Source organism: Corythoichthys intestinalis, unplaced genomic scaffold (genome assembly GCF_030265065.1).
Source record: "Corythoichthys intestinalis isolate RoL2023-P3 unplaced genomic scaffold, ASM3026506v1 HiC_scaffold_23, whole genome shotgun sequence".
NCBI lineage: Eukaryota > Metazoa > Chordata > Actinopteri > Syngnathiformes > Syngnathidae > Corythoichthys > Corythoichthys intestinalis.
Window position 1 is genome coordinate 7382408 of NW_026651592.1, and position 19546 is coordinate 7401953.

The window sequence follows — 19546 nt, forward strand, 5'->3', positions numbered from 1 at the left end:
AAATAGTGAAAAAAAAAATACTAATAATAATTGTGAATTAAAAAACAGAGAACTTTTTTCATATTTTAGTAGTTGTAGTAGTAGTTGTTATTTTCAATCTTTGATACTTGAACATAAATTTTCAACAGATCATTTTTGTCATTTCAAAGGAACATAACTTGGAAGGTTGCAGATTGACCAATGGAAATCTATGCACAAGGACACAAAGTATATTTCGGATTATGCTAAATAAAATGACAACATGATGGAACATTTCCCAAACACGATAAACGCTTCCACACCCTCCATGGGAGTCCTATCCCATCAGCTGAGGGATGGTTACGAATGTGGGCTGAGGTCCATAAAAACGCAAGGTGAATGTTAACTTGTCACTCCCAGAGTCATAAATCTCTCGCAGTCGATCGCTCACCTTATCTAATCTATGTGCTCCCACGAAAACATAAACGCTGTCAGTTGGTGTAATGAATTTAGCCCATCCTGTCTGCCGCATACCCCTTGTGCCGTTGACTCGTGTGTACCCTTTACAATGCAGATTTACATCAGCACTCATGTGACGAAGACGTTCATTAATGTCTATCATGAAAGCTCAAATTTCAGAACAGCCCACACAACACCCACATGTCTGAGCCTTTAATGAGATACTGTCTGTCTTTGTCTAGGGCTTGGCAGTTGGATTCCTGATAGCTTCACCAGTATATGGATCTTCAATAAATCGAGAAAGACAAACTACAAAAGGATTTATGCACACTTCTCGCTGTAACCAAGCATTATGATTTTGTAATTACTAGAGGTGTAACGGCAAATGAAGGAACAAAAGCAATTGGCTAGCAATAAATATTTGGGCAAAATAATGATACAATAAAAGATAAACGATTTATGAAGTAACTGATGAACAGTATGTAAGATTTTCTTCTTAGGGAACCTGGATTGCAGCCAATGACAACAGTAATAAATATGTGAGAATAACTTATTCAATAAAATGTCTCATAAAAAGGGTTGACAGTAACATCTTTGCTTGTAATTAGAGATGTCCCGATCGATCGGGTCCGATCACGTCATTTTCAAAGTATCGGAATGGGCAAAAAATATCGGCCATGCCTTTTTTTAAATATACAGTGTATATATTTTTTAAATTAAATCGTTTTCTAATTGTATTTAACGTTACAGGCATAATGTGTTACACTCATCCAGAGTCTTTAGTTTAGGCTTAAGGTAGGGTTATCAAATTTATCCCGATAACGGCGGTAATTAATTTTTAAAAAAATGTATCACGTTAAAATATTTAACGCAATTAATGCATGCACTGCACGACCCACTCACGCATTGTCGCGCTCAATCTGTAATGGCGCCATTTTACCTTTACAGAGAGATAAAAGGCAGTGTAAAATGAGTAGAGTGAATTTTGGCAGCCTTTGAAGCCTTTTTTTAATTGGCTAAAGCCTTACAGTCCCTCTCCCTACGATTAGAAATATTCATGGGAAGCAATGTGGGGAAGCAAGGTAGCAATTGATCTTTTTCTTAACACCTTATGTTATTTCCCAACGCAGAGAAGATATATCAATTGGTAGCACTACGCTAGGGCTGGGCGATATGGCCTTAAGTAAGTATCACGATAAATTGAGCAGATTTACCTCGATAACGATAAATGACGATAAATTCGCCCAAGCAAACTGTTATATAATTTGAAAATTTGAATCAATGCATGGAATACAAATTAACAGTTTCTCGTTAAATTTATTTACCAGCTTTCAATTTAACAATTGCACATGCAGTCTAAACATTAAGTGTTAAAAAAAATCTTCTAAACAATAAGAATTCTTGTGTGAACATTTATAACAGCTTGTATGACTTGAAAAATATCATCACTTGAATTTCATTAAATTCATTCCGCATTGTTATACACTAGATAGTGGCATACGTTTAGATATTTAGAATAGATACAAATACGACACATCCACCCGCCCCCCAGAAATTATACTTAATTAAAAAATAAAATGTTTCACAAACCTTTCCTTTCTTTTATTCGGCTCAATTATTTACATCTTATGATTTTGGAAATCCTTACAGTATGCAATAAATAATATTCCTGTTCCCAAGCACTGTGCTTACTGTACTGTAATTTTTACAAAAAATAAACAATACATAGTTACTCCCCGTCATCTAGGACGAGCCACTTACAAGACTAGCACTGTCGTGTATTACAAATACTGCTTTGAACACATCTTCACAGACAAAAGCAATGACACAGGCTTAAAGAGGTCAACTTTAATTGTGTAAATCACACTTAATGACGACACGATCTCCTGGTTGAAATAGACGACATCCACTTAATTCTATTGAAGATATGTAATGCTGAGGCAATTTGTCAACTTTACTTTTAAAAAGAAATGTGCACTGTTTATCCAGTAGATGGGGCTCTTGCAGTGTGTCAAACAGTGATTCAATTTAGGGCAATTGTCTTAAAAGTGGTTCATTGTTTCAGAAAGCCTCGGTTTTTCCATCCCTATCTGGAACCCGTCAAGAGTTTACTTAATGTCGGGTGAAAGTTTGGCGAAGCTAACTTAAGCCCGACTTCATCCCGTTTACTTGTAGTGTTAGCCGCTAGCGTTAGCAGCTAGCGTTAGCAGATAGCGTTAGCCTACCGGGCTTCTGTTTGATTGGCTTCCTGAAAACCATGTGACTCCAAACGTAAGCTCACTGTCTGCTTTCTTAAAGGGGAATGAACATAGCCGAACAACACAGAGTCAAAGCGGGATGAAAAGACTATATTTTCTTCCTTTATTAAATTACCGAATTTACCGACATGATCAAAATTACGTCGGTCATCGTGAAGAATTTCGGTAACGGTAATTTTTCGGTTTACCGCCCTGCTCTACTCTACGCACAGTCATAGTTCCACTTCCCATCATGCATTTGGGCATGGCTACAGTATCATTTACTGAAAGCTCAACAAATACACTAGATGGCAATATTTAGTCACAATATACAAAGTCACAAGTCTTTTTATCCGTGGATCCCTCTCACAGAAAGAATGTTAATAATGTAAATGCCATCTTGAGGATTTATTGTCATAATAAACAAATACAGTACTTATGTACTGTATGTTGAATGTATATATTCGTCCGAGTTTTATTCATTTTTTTCTTAATGCATTGCCAAAATGTATATGATCAAGAAAAAGTATCGGGAATGATTGGAATTGAATCGGGCGCAAAAAAAAAGCAATCGGATTGGGGAATATTGGGATCGGCAGATACTCAAACTAAAACGATCGGGATTGGATCGGGAGCAAAAAAACATGATCGGAACAACCCTACTTGTAATATTATTAAAACCCTTCTTTTTAGGGAATAAATTCAGCAAAAAAGGCAACAAAAAAAAAATTATAACGAAAAGACTGATCAACAAGCAAAATGTTTCCTGGATAAAAGTACCATAATTTTCAAACTTTAAGCCACTACTTTTTCCCCCTCATTCTGAATCCTGCAGTTTATAGTCCAGTCCTTATTTCTTGATTTATTTGAGTTAGTAGGTGACATTTTATTTAACAAGGGCATCATAAGACTGTCATAACACCCTCATAAATATGACATGACACTGTCATGGGCATTAATGAATGCTTGTGACAGATGTCATTAACCCTCTAACACCAGACGTGTCAGCTGCGCCACGTTTACACATATCATCTTTGAAGCCTCGTCACACAACGTGACGCTGGTTGGTCTAATTTGGAAGTGCGGAAGATGAGGTCCACGACCATTTTTACTTGAAGTCAATCAACCAAGTAAAACGGGAGATAATGTCATTTGAGTTTTATAGTTATTGCCCTCACATATAAACATTAAAACGTTGCATAGACCATGCGTTTATGTCCATATTTCCATCATTTCTTGTCCTTTTTCAAAACTGAAAGCACCACGAAAAACTACATATCCCAGGAGCCATTGTGAGGTCACGAAGGACGGACGTAATGTAAATATTTTTAATACATTGTCGAGCGAGGCGTTACCTAAGGAGAGGGAGTCGACATTGCGGGCAACGGCTGGTTGGATTGAGCGAGCGACTTTGAAAGGTGCAGAATTATTAGGAAAACTAAATTTAGTGCAAGCTAATGCATTATTTCACCAATTCGAGGATTTGTCGTTGTTTTCTTCAGATGAGTCGGCAAGTGAGAAGTGACAGCAGTGCGCAAACGGCGGAAGCGTGGGCTGTGTGACGTAGTGTGTGATGTAGCCTTTTGTCCTGTTCAAAGGGAAACTGAGTGGCATGCCTAAAAAAAAATCGAACTGAACTACTATGTTGTCAATATTTTTGAAGACTTTTTTTTTTTTTAATTCAATGTTATTTTGATTTTTTTTTCACTATCAATCTTTTCAATGTGTACTGTATATAGATGTGTGTGTTTGATTTACTACTATAGAAGAAGCTAATATACTTTTGATAAGGTAATGGGTGCTAGATGATATACTGTATATGTACTAGTATATTCACTATTTTACACTGGTCTCCTGCATATAACCTATTTTGACAATAGTATGTAGAAAGAACAAAAACGCGGATGGCTATACCTGCTATTTCTGTAGAATTATCAATAGAAAACTATTGGTAAATGGTGTTATATTTGTATAGCGCTTTTCCACCTTTCAAGGTGCTCAAAGCACTTTACACTACAGTGCCATCTACCTACTGGTGACGCAGCACCAGGAGCAATGTGGGGTTCAGTATATTGCTCAAGGATACTTAGGCGAGTTCATCAGGGCAGAGAATCGAACCAACAACCCCTGGGTTGGGGGACGACTACTCTACCAATGAGCCACGCCATCCCCGATTCAGTCTCATTTTTTTCTGTTGAATGTTTATCCTAACAAGTTGAATAAATATTATCAAGCTTCAAAATGTTTCGATGAGCATGTTTGGTTGTCAACTACAAAGGGACATCAATATTACAAATTTTGACCCCCGCAAAAAAAGGATTTTTTTGTATTTTTGGGTCCAAAATGTTGATTATAATTGGTCAGTGAAGAAAACAACAATAGGGACAGGAAGGTTATGATGTCCTGAAAAAAGGGACCCAAACATTGTGAACATTTTTTTCTTTGAAATATAAAGGCAATATCAAAGGCATACCGATTCAGACAAAATAGGCCCAGGTGTTAAAGGGTTTTAAGAGTCAGCCGGGAAATTTTGTCACTAACTCAATTTATGCCCAGCTCGGATCTTTTATATCCATTCAGAAGTGAGATCATTTGCCGGATGACACTGAATGACATCAGTCATAAGCATTCATTAATGCTCATGACAGTGTCATGTTATGACGGTCTTATGACACTGCTATCAAATAAAGTGTTACTGGTTAATATCTTTTGGCTAGCCGAATTTTTCTTTTATCCCAGACAATAGTAGGTGATTTAATTACCTGGCATGCTTCGGCAAACACTTCCGCCTTCATCTGAGGGTCAAAGGAAGTGTTGTCTGGGATAAAAGAAAAATTTGACTGATCTATAAGTGTAGGCAAAATGAACTCAATACAAATATCTTTCGGTGTAAATATCCCATAATACATTGAAGACAGCTGCGGCTTACAGTCCGGTGCGGCGTATCTATGAACAAATGCCGTTTTCAGGTCAAATTTGGTGGTTGCGGCTTACTGGACTGTCTCAGGAAATTAGAATACACAATATTCTAATTTTTTGAGACAGTCCTGTGTATATATACAGGACTGTCTCAGGAAATTAGAATACACAATATTCTAATTTCCTGACTGTCTCAGGAAATTAGAATATTGTGTATTCTAATTTCCTGAGACAGTCCTGTATATATACACAGGACTGTCTCAAAAAATTAGAATATTGTGTATTCTAATTTCCTGAGACAGTCCAGTATAGTCAGGTGTGCCTTATAGTCCAAAAATTACGGTAGTAAGACTTTACTTAATTTGGGTCAGTAAAAAGAAAAATGAGGTCAAAAGTGTTAATTTGCTATAGGTTGACAGACACAGTATCGGCTGAAATGTTAAAATCCAAGCAACTTAGGCGAAATGTTTTGCATACATCCAGGTGTTTTGGAAGTGGACAAAATTATTTAACGTAGACACATTTCAAAAGCGGTGGCACACACTGATATATCCATTTCATGCCAAATATAGCAACTGTAAAACTGATACTATGCATATAATTACTAGGGCTGTCAAAATTAGCGCGTTAACGGGCGTTAATTCAGTTTTTAAATTAATCACGTTATAATATTTGACGCAATTAACGCATGCACTGAATGACCCACGCATTGCCTCAAACAGATTAATGATGCCGTTTATGGACATTAAGAGTGAAGAGAATGCCACCGGCCGCTTGGGGGCAGGCAGCGCCGTTCCATACTAATCTTATTCCTTCTACTAGTGGTAGAATTAGTAGTTGTGAGACGTTTATGCTGTTACATTGTGCTACTTGTGCTCCACGCATATTTCTGTAAATTTTCTTTCTTTTAGTGGCAATTATGTGTCTCTTGTTGTATTTTGGGTAAGATATGTACAGAGATATATATGTTATAAAGGCGAGTGGACACAGGCGTTCTTTGGACCACGCCGTTTATTGGCATCAGCTTCGGCAACTCCTTCACAACAAACATAAGTATCATTTAGTGAAAGCACAACAAAAATAATATTCCTATCTCTCAAAAAAAAAAAATCTTTAGTCTGTAGTAATGAGGCCCTATTCTCACACTGTTAAACAACAATGCAAAGTGAACTGGCATGAACTGGCAACTTACTCAGACTTTGGTCACTCTATTCTTATTATTGTCATTTTTCTTCTTATTCTTATTATATTAACTCTACTTTTGATTGAAAATTTTACAAATTGTATTCAAACGAAAACATGAAGAGGGGTTTCATTATAAAATGACTATAACTTTTAACTATAACATTTATCTTTTAAGAACTACAAGTCTTTCTATCCGTGGATTACTTTAACAGAAAAAAATGTTAAAAATGCCATTTGTGGATTTATTGTTCTAATAAATAAATACAGTACTTATGTACAGTATGTTGTATGTATATATCCGTCTTGTGTCTTATCTTTCCAATCCAACAATAATTTACAGAAAAATATGGTATATTTTAAAGATGGTTTGAATTGCGATTAATTACGATTCATTAATTTTTAAGCTGTGATTAACTCGATTAAAAATTTTAATCGTTTGACAGCCCTAATAATTACACAAATGTATCGTTGTAATAGCTAACATTAAATATATTGAATACTTTAGCCAACCACCATTAAAATAATTTATTTTTCAATCCATGTCCATGTACAATTTAGCCATTTTTTAATTTCTGAAGCAGATATTTTACAACATTTTGCTGACCAATCAAATCAAAAAACACAATAGCCTACCACGGTGCATACACAACTTAACTAAATTGCAGTAGCTGATGTACAACGTCACTAATTCAAAACCTAACATTAGCACTTACAGCACTTAACGGGATCCAACCCAGTAGGGGGCGCACTCAAGACCGCCGCAAACCTACCAGGCGCTGACATCGAAATATTATCCTGGTCGCATTCGGAGAATTAACAAGATTAATAGCGACTCCCATCGGGGATTGTGTGCATGCATCTGTGCTGTCTGGGACTATCAGTGTGTTGTACATCAACAGTGAGAAAAGCACAATGGGAGTGTTTGAGGCCGAGAAAAACCATATGCACACATGCGCGCGCACACACTGACAAACAGTGTTTAAAATGTGGTCACCCAGCTGGGGTTTCAAGTGTTTTATCAACAGCATGCATGCTGCTGACAAGAAAGTGCCTGCCTTTAAGTCTCCTTCAAGGCTCTTTAGCATGGGCTGTTAGTAACATCGCTCTAGGGACCGGGAGTCCATTTAAAACCATTCTCTGCCTCAACTAAAATAAAGAAAACTTGTTTCGGGAAAATAGTGCTTCATCAAAACCATTAAAATGCTTTAGCACACGCAAATCTTTAAGCATACATACTTTACCGTTAGGGATTGGCTAAAAATCATAAAACCCCCAGGCGTTTACTCTAAAATTCCCCAAAAGTTACAAAGGTAAGACGAAACAAGCATCAAAATTTTATAGCAGGTTAAATAAGATTATCATAAAACGTCTCAGTGTTGCAGTAGTGTTGTGCTGTAAGTCATCCAAAATTTGTAAAAATTCTGCAGTTGTCAATATAATCTACAAAAAGTCTCAAAACCAAGTCCGCCGATTGAGGATTCATGCATTAACGTGCTTTCTGACTCACTAGCTGAAGTAACAACTCGGCACATGGCTTCAAGCTAAAGTCTTAGCTTTACTTTGGTGGCTTTCCGCCATCAATTAAGGGGAATATTTTTCTTGACATATTTATAAGTCCCGGGGAGGTGTAGCCGACTGAGACGCGTGTATAACAACAATTCGCCGATTTAGTTAGTAACGAGAGTGGCGCGCATCGAAAGAAAAACAGCCCCAGGGCAGTGCTTGCACACTGGCTACATTGTTTCGCCAACAGTCTGACTGTGGAGGGTGTGAAAATCCCCCCTTTCTGGGTTCCTCTCTGGAGCTCAAAGGGGATTTGATTTGAAGGACGCTGGGTGCGCCCTGCGAATGCCATTTTCACATGCTACATTATATAATAAGCCAAGTGAATCACACCACTGTGGACTCTAAATTTAACATATGTTCTCACACAGGCGGATTTAATGCAACTAGTGGTTCGCTAGTACTTAGAATCCACTGAACACACTTTAGATAACTTCCCAAAAAATCTTTTATCTCTATAATGTATTTGTAAAAAAGAAGGAAAAAAAAAAAAAATCAGTAAATCTTCCAAATACTATTCAGGTAAAATAACATGACTCTAAATCCCCTTAAAATTTGCCTAGGTTCAAATGACTCTACCGCAAAATTATAATTGTTGCGGATGTTAAAAACAGGGACTGCTGTGAAATTCTTTCAAACTTTTGTTGATTGAAATAAGACAATATAAACCCATCAAAAAAAAAAAAAAAAAAAATTTATTAAAAAAAAAAATAAATAAAAATAAAAAAAAGGGGAGTACCCTAAAATTCTAAATCTTTGTGTAGGTTAAAATAAGACTGCAACAAATACACCAAAACCCAGGCAAATTAAATAAAAGTGTTTTTAAAATAGGTACATGCAGAGGTGGGTAGAGTAGCCAAAGATCATAGACTTCATAATGTATCGATGGGACATGGGGCGCGGGGTCGATTCATAGGGGGCCTATCTACGTCAAAGCTGACCGAGTGCAAACACAGACAAAGAGCTTTTTCCATTGAAAATAATTGCGAATAAATGCTTAAATCCCTGTTTTTTTTAATAGATATGGTTGTAAAACAGTTTCGATTCTTGGTTAAAAGCAAAAAAAAAAAAATAAATAACGTGCAGGTAGCATTTATTTTACGTAAATGTTGCGAACTACACATTGTAAACACATATAAATGCTGTATGTTTGTTCGGATTTGTCATGCCTGAAGGGAAAATAAATACATTAAAAAAACTATGAGGCCAGTCAGTAAGGAAATTAGCAGCCGCCATATGTAAACAAAGAGCTGTTTTCCGTTGAAAATTCTTGTGAATAAATGCTTAAATCCCTGAATTCCTTATAGATATGGACGTAAAACATTCTCGAGTCTTGGTTAAAAGCAAAAACAACGTGCAGGTAGCATTTATTTTACGTAAATATTGCGAACTATGAGGCTACTCAGTAAGGAAATTAGCGGCTGCCATATGTAAACAATGACCTTTTTCCGTTGAAAATTCCCGTGAATAAATGCTTTAATCCATAAATTCTTTATAGATATGGACGTAAAACAGTCTTGATTCTTGGTTAAAAGTTAAAAAAAAAACGGGCAGTTAGCAGTTATTTTATGTAAATATTGTGAAGTCATAGACATCATAATTATTGACGGGTCAGGCCACATCAAGAGGAACTATTGACAAACACGCACGCAGCCAACTAACGGTGGATTTCGGTTCAAAAAGTACAAAAGCTGTACCACATACAAACAGGAAGGATTGTCTCGGGAGTGATTTGTTTGAGAATTCAAGGTAATTATTATATTTTTCGTACCATGCATGCATTTTGAAACGATGTGAAAAAAATTGAGAAATTGGCCGCTAATGCATTTGCATTATTGTGCGCAATATTTACGTAAAATAAATGCTACCTGCACGTTTTTTTCTTTGCTTTCAACAAAGGAGCAAGACTGTCTTACATCCATACCTATAAAGAATTCAGGGATTTAAGCATTTATTCCCAAGAGTTTCAACGTAATAAGCTCTTTGTTGTGGTAAGGCGGTGCCACAGTGAACTTAAAGACGAGCGCACATTGGACATATTTACGTAAAATAATGCTACCCGCATGGTTTCTTTTGCTTTTAACCAGGAATCAAGACTGTTTTGCGTCCATATGTATAAATAATTCAGGGATTTAAGCATTTATTCACAAGAATTTCAACGTAAAAATCGCTTTGTTGTGGTAAGGCGGCGCCACAGTGAACTTAAAGACGAGCCGCGCATTCGACATATTTACGTAAAATAAAATGCTAAAATTTTTTGCTTTTAACCAATAATCTACGTCCATATCTATAAAAAAAATTCAGTGATTTAAGCATTTATTCACAACAATATTCAACGAAAAAAGCTATTTGTCCATGATTCCACTCGGTCAGCTGTGACGGCCTCGCCAACAATGCAGGCCCCCTATTTATCGGCCCTGCGCTCCGTGTTCTGCCAATTACATTATGAAGTCTATGGTGAAGTATAATGCCAATACTGTAGCGGCTAATTTCTCCCATTGATTTTTTTCACAACGTTTCAAAATGCATGCATGGTACGAAAAATATAATAATTTCCTTGAATCCTTGAACAAATCACTCCTGAGACAATTCTTCCTGGTTGTAAGCTTTCGTACTTTTTCAACCTAAATTCAGCGTTTGATCCCTGCATGTGTTGACTAACTGCGACCGACTGCCAATAACTGAAGCGGACTGCCCCCTACTTAAAGGGTATGAAAACGCAAAGGGGGTGTGAGACATCAATAGAACCGTTATGTGCCAAGATAACAAATATTGATAAAGTTAACAAAAAAATCCATCACATTAATAAGCAATTATCGAAAATAGATCGAAAATGACGAACATTTCCGAAAGTGTTCCGGAAACAGCCGAATGGGGCGGAGACGTCATAACAAGGAAACAAAAGGTCGAGGCGGGTGCCATCGTTGTTTATCGACGAGAGAGTTGCGTTCGTGTTTTATCAAAAAATCGCTAAAATGGTTCAAACCTGTCATGCTATGTGGTTTACAAATAGCCATTTGTCGCAATGTAGTACCCATGAGTTCCCGAACGCGAGAAAAAGAGCTGGACTACGCAGACAATGAGTAAAGTTCGTCAGTGCTAAGAGGGCTAATTTTGCAGACCCAGCCTCCGGCACGGTTTTTTGTGGTGCGCATTTTACACCTGAAAACTATACGAACTATGGGCAAATGAAATCAGGTTTTGCTAAGAAATTGCTGCTGAAAGCAGATGCGGTGCCCGGTGAAAGAGGACGATGACTGGCTCTGATGAGACCACCTCACCACCACAGGCAAAGCAAAGGAGGGAAATGGCCAGAGTGAGTACTCTTTTATAATAAAAAACATATCAAGCATTGGATATAGGACTGGACACATGTATAAATTATCGCTCGTAAAATATATAGAACAAATCCTCTAATTCCATTCATATTTGTGTCGGTTGGCAGAGCGAAACCGATGATAGCATATTAAATGATAATTATTCTATACATTACTTTATTTTGCGGTCACGGTGTATCAGCTTCACAAAAAGAAATGCAAAACAAACCATTCGGTGATTCTGTTGCCGCCGGTGTTTCATCAGTGTGATTGCTCCGCTCAATGATCCTTTCATTAGGCTGCATTGGCTTTCGTTTGGGCTCAAATTGATAACCCAAAACACCAAAGAAAGGTTCATAACTCCCCTCGTCACCATTAGAAGAATGTTCGTTACGTCGGATCCGTCGCTGCAAATAGAAACAAAATTGTCCGCCATCATCGCCGCCATTCAGTACTAAAGAAGTTATATGTGGTTATTGTTGCGACGTCTGATTGGTGAAACTGCCACTGTCGGTATCTCTTGCAAAAATAAATTCAAGAAGTAGAATAAAGAGGAAACATGTAACGACTCTTGTGTAGCCCAAAGTAGCGGAGTAAGAGTAGTGTTTCTTTACAAATCTACTCAAGTAAAAATAAAAAGTTTAGCGTGGTAAAACTACTCTTAGAAGTACCGGATTTTTCGGACTACAAGTCGCACCTGAATATAAGTCGCATCAGCCATAAAATGCCCAACGAAGAGAAAAAAAACATATATAAGTCGCACCGGAGTATGAGTCGCATTTTTGGGGGAAATTTACTTGATAAAATCCAACACATAGAACAGACATGTCATCTTCAAAGTCAATTTAATTAGGGCTGTCAAAATGATGGCGTTAATGCGCGGTAATTAATTTTTTAAATTAATCACATTAAAATATTTGACACAATTAACGCACATGCCCCGCTCAAACATATTAAAATGACAGCACAGTGCAATGTTACTTGTTACTTGTGTTTTTTGGAGTTTTGTTGCCCTCTGCTGGTGCTTGGGTGCGACTGGGGTTAAGCACCCATGAGCATTGTGTAATTCTTGACATCAACAATGGCGGGCTATTAGGTTATTTTTTGATTGGAAATTTAACAAATTTTATCAAAACGAAAACATTAAGAGGGGTTTTAATAGAAAATGTCTATAACTTGTACTAACATTTATCTTTTAAGAACAACAAGTCTTTCTATCCATGGATCGCTTTAACAGAATGTTAATAATGTTAATGCCATCTTGTTGATTTATTGTTATAATAAACAAATACAGTACTTATGTACCGTATGTTGAATGTATACGGTATATCAATCTTGTGTCTTATCTTTCCATTCCAACAATAATTTACAGAAAAATATGGCATATTTTATAGATGGTTTGAAGTGCGATTGATTACGATTAATTAATTTTTAAGCTGTAATTAACTCGATTAAAAATTTCAATCGTTTGACAGCCCTAAATTTCAATAAAAAAATACAATAGAGAACAACATGCTGAATAAGTGTACAGTGCATGAACAACGAAATGCAAATATACTGTCCTCACCAGGACGCTACGGGTTGGTCCTGGCTATTCAGCGGGCCAAACTCCCAAATGACGATGCTGGACGCCTGTATGATTTGCTGAATCAATTTCGTCCTCGATACCAAACAGGGTTGCATCAACGTATATAAATGATAATTAGGTGCTTTTACAGCAATGACAAAATCGGTTAACATGCGTTCGCTCGCATTAGCACATCGTTCAAACAACCACACAACTGGCTCTAAGTGTCCGATCACGGGTGGAAAACAAACAACAACAACAGAAAAGATGACACACACAGGCGTTGCCTCTGTAGAGATATTTTACAAGCATAAACAATGAATGTAGGTTCGCAGCCGTGTTTCTCTCTCGCTAACTCGCCCACTCACTCAGAGCTACGTAGCTGTGGGTCTTCTTCTGGCGTGTGAGCGCTCTTCTTCACGTAAACAAGTGCGAGTGCGCCCCCACGTGGGCGTGAAAGCGCCACAAACTAAAACCATGCATTTCAATATAAAAAAGTCAATAATACAATTGAACACACATTGCCTAAGGCAGAACGCGAACGTGGCCATAGCTAATAAGAGTTATTCAGATAACTACTAAGTTTACCAAACCATCAGTGTCACTCCAAAACACCCAAATAACATGTGAAATGATATCATAGTGTGTTAATAATTTCACACATAAGTCGCTCCCTAGTATAAGTTACACCCCCAGCCAAACTATGAAAAAAAGTGCAACTTATAGTCCGAAAAATATGGTGTTTTTTTCCATTTTTTACTCAAGTAACAGTAATTGAGTAAATGTTACTCATTTCTACCCACCTCTGCATAGAGGGATGTCGTCCTATAAAGTGGTCTGATAAATCTGCACTTCTCTTTCCTTTCCCGTAATTAGAAGCATGCCATTTCCAGGCAAGGGACTGTGGCCTGCTGGTCTTTAATTCACTGGACTACACAGTGACCACAGCTTCCATTTCTTATGCCTTCATAGTCTACCAATTCAACTACAGTATGAGAAGAAGCACTTGTGATTTGATTAGCGAAGCTTTTATTTCATCAACTCATCTTTGTAACTTTCCAGTGACTGAAGTTGAGAACTTTCCTCCAGAAACGGTCCCAGGGTGAAGTGACTTTCATTCTTATTGAATACAAAGGCAGTTTCTGCAAGAAAACAATTTATCGAATGAACTCATCAATGCTTTTCTCTTCCATTAACTAAGCTTTCATCAGGGAGGAAAGCATTGAGTGAGCAATGCGATAGGATGACCTGATGTATTGACGTGGTATTGGCACTTGAAGCTAATCGTACTCCCAGAGCCAATTTAAAGGATGTTGTCGGGCTGAGAAAATGAAGGAATAATTGCTAAGGGTAACCATGTGAGTATGAAGTAGATGCCTTTGCGGACAGGCGGGGGGTTGGCATAAGATTAGAACTGCCCTGTCTCGTTATATCGGAGCGTCAACGACTGCTGGAAGTGACATTAATATGGCTGACCTCACCGCGGAAAACCTCTCCGCCGAGCCACCGCAAATCCCAATTCCCAAGACGTTCCGCATCGGTGGCGAGACGCCGACTCACCATTCTTCTACCCAACCCCCCATACCTTCCCCTCTTCTCGAACAACTCCCAACATTCCCATTAGTTTGCTGTTAAATGGCCCCTGTGTTCCATCCGCATCTCAAGGGGGCTTCTGGACCGATCCCAGTCAACCCTCCCCAGCTCAACTGAAAGGGTTCTTTCTGAATGTTCACGCTCTGTGACCAACTGCTTTATATTTGAACCGTGTTAATAAGACATCCAGTGGAGAAGGCCACATGAGAGTCATAGATGTTTACAAAGAGCATCGTGCGGACTTAAGATGCAAAGGGGGCGGGTTCTCCTGAGAAATGCCACTTGTGTAAAAAAAGGGCAAATGAATCAAAGAAAAAATCGACTAATAAGGGCAAATGAAATTGATCAAAGGGCTGACAACATTTATGTGCATCTCTATAGATTCTTTTAATTAGAAATCAATCAGCTAATTGGGAAAGGTGAAGAGATAAAGATAGGCTGGTAATAAAACTGCAGGCTGCTACCACAACGCAGCCAGCCTTGATTGCTCTGACACCAAACCGCATAATCACCTCAAATGGAATTGAAGGCAAAGACGTATCGAAAATTTCATTTAATTCCCTCCACATTTGATAGCATATGAAAAGAAATCAACTCCTACTATCTGTCGAGGGTACCTGCTTTCGACTGGGGCTCATTTGGGTGAATTTCCTAGTAGGAGTTTATCATGATATGAGCTCTGGAATTTGGTCAACATGGCTGTCTCAACTAATAGTAGACAAACTTTTCAGGCATAATAAATTTTGTGTCATGATTCAGTACAAATAGTCCAAACTGGTGACGGAATGTATTAACTACCAAGTAATGGGGAAAACCTACAACGCATATTTCGTCAATAGGATGGACGCATTTCTCTGTTAAATTTTTGGCTGTGTTTATTAGGGGTGTAACGGTACACAAAAATCTCGGTTCGGTACGTACCTCGGTTTTGAGGTCACGGTTCGGTGCATGTTCGGTACAGCAAGAAAACAAAATGCAAAATATAAATGTGCTAGTTGTTTATTACACACCTTTGTGCTTTCAACAATAGGAACATTAGCCTATAAAAAGCTAGAATTCTGCTCAAAAAGTAGCGGGTACTTAAAGACAATCCAACAACAATTTCTCTTTCAGACCATGCGTATTGTTCAGCTTTCTTTCTGAAAGAAAGAAGAAAAAAGAAGTCCTGTGCGAAAGAGAAAAGCAATCCCAATGACAAAGATTTTAACATGTATTTTACAAATGAAATGCCTCAATGAATCATTTTTTCCCCTTATGAACAGTTTTCAAAAGCTTTATTGGTGGATTTCCTCAAGTTAAAGCGCCACACAGAAATTAATTAATTATTATTATGTAATTACAGGTGTTTTAGCTCATTTCATTTTATTTAAATGGGCTATTTTTTTTTTATTATGTGTTTATATTTTACAAATGTGATGTCGTATTCATTTATATTGTATATTTTATGTTGTATAACTTTAGTTCCTATGTGAATATTAGTTCCTACTTGTTTTGGTGTGGTAGGTGGGTTTTGTATTGACCACGGGGCCGTGTTGGTTATTATTATAGCAGAGAAGACAGCAGTAAATCAACAAAGACAAGTCAACTGTGCCCCGATCTACCACTCAAGAGATCTGATGGACTCAAAAAGTGGGCTACGATTGCATATTACTTTGAAAATCAACCAGATCCACCGTATTTTTACACGAGTGACTACCGGTCTGCCTGATCCTAGCTACCGGTAGTAGTATTGACGCAGGAGGGTCACGTCTCGCGTCAAATAATAAACTCTGCCGTTCTTTTCGTGTGCGTCGTGGTGAGCCGCTTCTGGGTATCTAACACGCTGCCACACTGCGACTGGTAGGACTTGGCTGAGTGACTTTAACGCCCGCGTTTCACTGCGTTCTCGTGGCGGCCACGTTGTCGCGCCGTTGACGTTTCTGGGTTATACTGTCGTACCGTGTTGGTCCTCATTATAGTAGAGAAGACGGAGTAAATATAATCTACACAAAGAAAATGTAACCCGGTCGACTCACAGCCTCGAAAAGTAAGGGTTACATTACGTCAGAAACTCGCTCGGTACGCCTCCGTTCCGAACCGAGCACCACGTACCGAAACGGTTCAATACAAATACATGTACCGTTACACCCTTAGTGTTTATAGCTGCTAGCATCAATGAATGGTTCTTTGCCTTTCACTCTCTGATTAAGTTCGACTGTAGAAATGAAATCACTCAGTCATCCAACATCTTGGTTAGTATGATGCTACCTCAGAATTTTGAGAGCACAACTCGGTCCTGTCAGAAGAGCGCATTCACAGAAAAAGTGCTGCCTTACCGTGGACTGTGAGGCTGGCCGATGCCTCTGCCTTGCCCACCATGTTCTCCGCTACACATGTGTACGAACCGACGTCTGCTGAGGTCAGACGGCGAATCTTCAGGGTGTGGTCCTCCCGGATCTCGTACCTTAGGAGTGTCAACCAGAACAGATGTCTGTTAGGCATCACGAACAGCCAAAGAAAAGTTGGATTTGCCCTACGATTTCCCACCTTGCTTTGGGCAGGTCACCGTCATCTTTTCGCCATCGGACCGTCGGAACCGGGTCACCGCGTGCTTCGCAACGGAACTCCACACTCTGGTCTACAAGCACAACTTGGCTGCCGGGACGACGGACAAAGCTGGGTCGCTCTGTGTGGATGTAAACAGTAAACAAGTGGAATACTGTGATTTATGAGTGGCCCCAGGTTTTTTTTTTTTCCAACTAAAAATTGAGTTAAAAGTTTGGTCATGGAAAGTATTAAACTCATATGTCAAGGTACATCTGTAGTAAGTAAACTGAAGAGGTAAAATCACGATGTACTCCTTTTATTAGCTTGTAAATGGATAGGATGTCAGACTCTTGCGCTTAGCTGAAATTTTGTTAAAGGTTATGTTGTCTGGAATGAAAACCATCCATTTTACAGAATGCTGCATTCTGTTGAAAGCACTGCCTGACAGTAATATTGAGGTCAGACACATGGAACTCAACTAAATGAAGACAAAAGAAAGGTCCTGTTATATAGCAGTGACAACTCTCTTGGGCAAATTCTATGAGGTCTCTTACGAGTTGGTGAAAAATACTGAGTAATGAAGTGTTGGAAGTCACCAAGCAGAGGATTGAGGTGCAACTGGTTTCAGCTTATGATTTTTACCTTTGAGAGTGAGATTGGACGTCATCTCACACTCTTATCTAATTAAAGGTGACTGCCACCATTAGAGAAAGTAGGGCTGTCCCAAACGACTAATTTTCTCCCGATTAGTCAGCCGACTATTTTTACGATTAGTCGACTAATCTAATAATTAAAAAAATATATATATTATTATTTATTTTTTTTTTTTTTACTGATTTAGCAATGAAATTTTATGTTGATGCTTATCAATTCACAAAAACATTTTGGAACACTTAAATCATTTATTAAAGTACAAATAAACACGTAAATAACAATAATAAATCACAAATAAACAATGAGTTGAAATGCTGATAGAATTAACTCGTGCAAAAGAACGGAATGTAAACAGATTCAGAACACTGACTTCGCCTTTCCAACATGATTCGAAACAATTCTTAAAAAAACACCTAGTATTAATATTATAGTATAGTAGTATACACTCACCTGCCACTTTATTAGGTACACCATGCTAGTAACGGGTTGGACCCCCTTTTGCCTTCAGAACTGCCTCAAATCTTCGTGGCATAGATTCAACAAGGTGCTGGAAGCAGAGAGTTTTTTTCCATATTGACATGATGGCATCTCACAGTTGGTGCAGATTTGTCGGCTGCACATCTATGATGCGAATGTCCCGTTCCACCACATCCCAAATATGCTCTATTGGATTGAGATCTGGTGACTATGGAGGCCATTTGAGTACAGTGAACTCATTGTCATGTTCAAGAAACCAGTCTGAGATGATTCCAGCTTTATGACATGGTGCATTATCCTGCTGAAAGTAGCCATCAGAAGTTGGGTACATTGTGGTCATAAAGGGATGGACATGGTCAGCAACAATACTCAGGTAGGCTGTGGCGTTTAACGATGCTCAAATGGTACCAAGGAGCCCAAAGAGTGCCAAGAAAATATTCCCCACACCATTACACCACCACCACCAGCCAGAACCGTTGATACAAGACAGGATGGATCCATGGTTTCATGTTGTTGACCCCAAATTCTGACCCTACCATCCAAATGTCGCAGCAGAAATCGAGACTCATCAGACCAGGCAACGTTTTTCCAATCTTCTATTGTCTAATTTCGATGAGATTGTGCAAATTGTAGCCTCAGTTTCCTGTTCTTAGCTGAAAGGAGCGGCACCCGGCGTGGTCTTCTGCTGCGGTAGCCCATCTGCCTCAAAGTTCGACGTACTGTGCATTCAGAGATGCTCTTCTGCCTGCCTTGGTCGTAACGGGTGGTTATTTGAGTCACTGTTGCCTTTCTATCAGCTCGAACCAGTCTGGCCATTCTCCTCTGACCTCTGGCATCAACAAGGCATTTCCGCCCACAGAACTGCTGCTCACTGGATATTTTTTCTTTTTCTGACCATTCTCCGTAAACCCTAGAGATGGTTGTGCATGAAAATCCCAGTAGATCAGCAGTTTCTGAAATACTCAGACCAGCCCTTCTGGCACCAACAACCATGCAGCATTCAAAGTCACTCAAATCACCTTTCTTCCCCATACTGATGCTTGGTTTGAACTGCAGGAGATTGTCTTAAACCATGTCTACATGCCTAAATA

General features: G+C 38.5%; 1 protein-coding gene across 2 annotated transcripts in view; it reads right to left on the reverse strand.

Moving 5' to 3' along the window:
• LOC130911162 (roundabout homolog 1-like) overlaps positions 1 to 19546 on the reverse strand; it is a 554903-nt gene that overhangs the window by 96021 nt on the left and 439336 nt on the right. For both annotated transcript variants that reach the window (XM_057828938.1, XM_057828939.1), the window contains 2 exons: positions 17325 to 17463; positions 17114 to 17241 (listed from right to left, as the gene is read on the reverse strand). In XM_057828938.1, coding sequence (XP_057684921.1) covers positions 17114 to 17241; positions 17325 to 17463 — 267 coding nt within the window. The remainder of the gene's footprint in view (positions 1 to 17113; positions 17242 to 17324; positions 17464 to 19546) is intronic.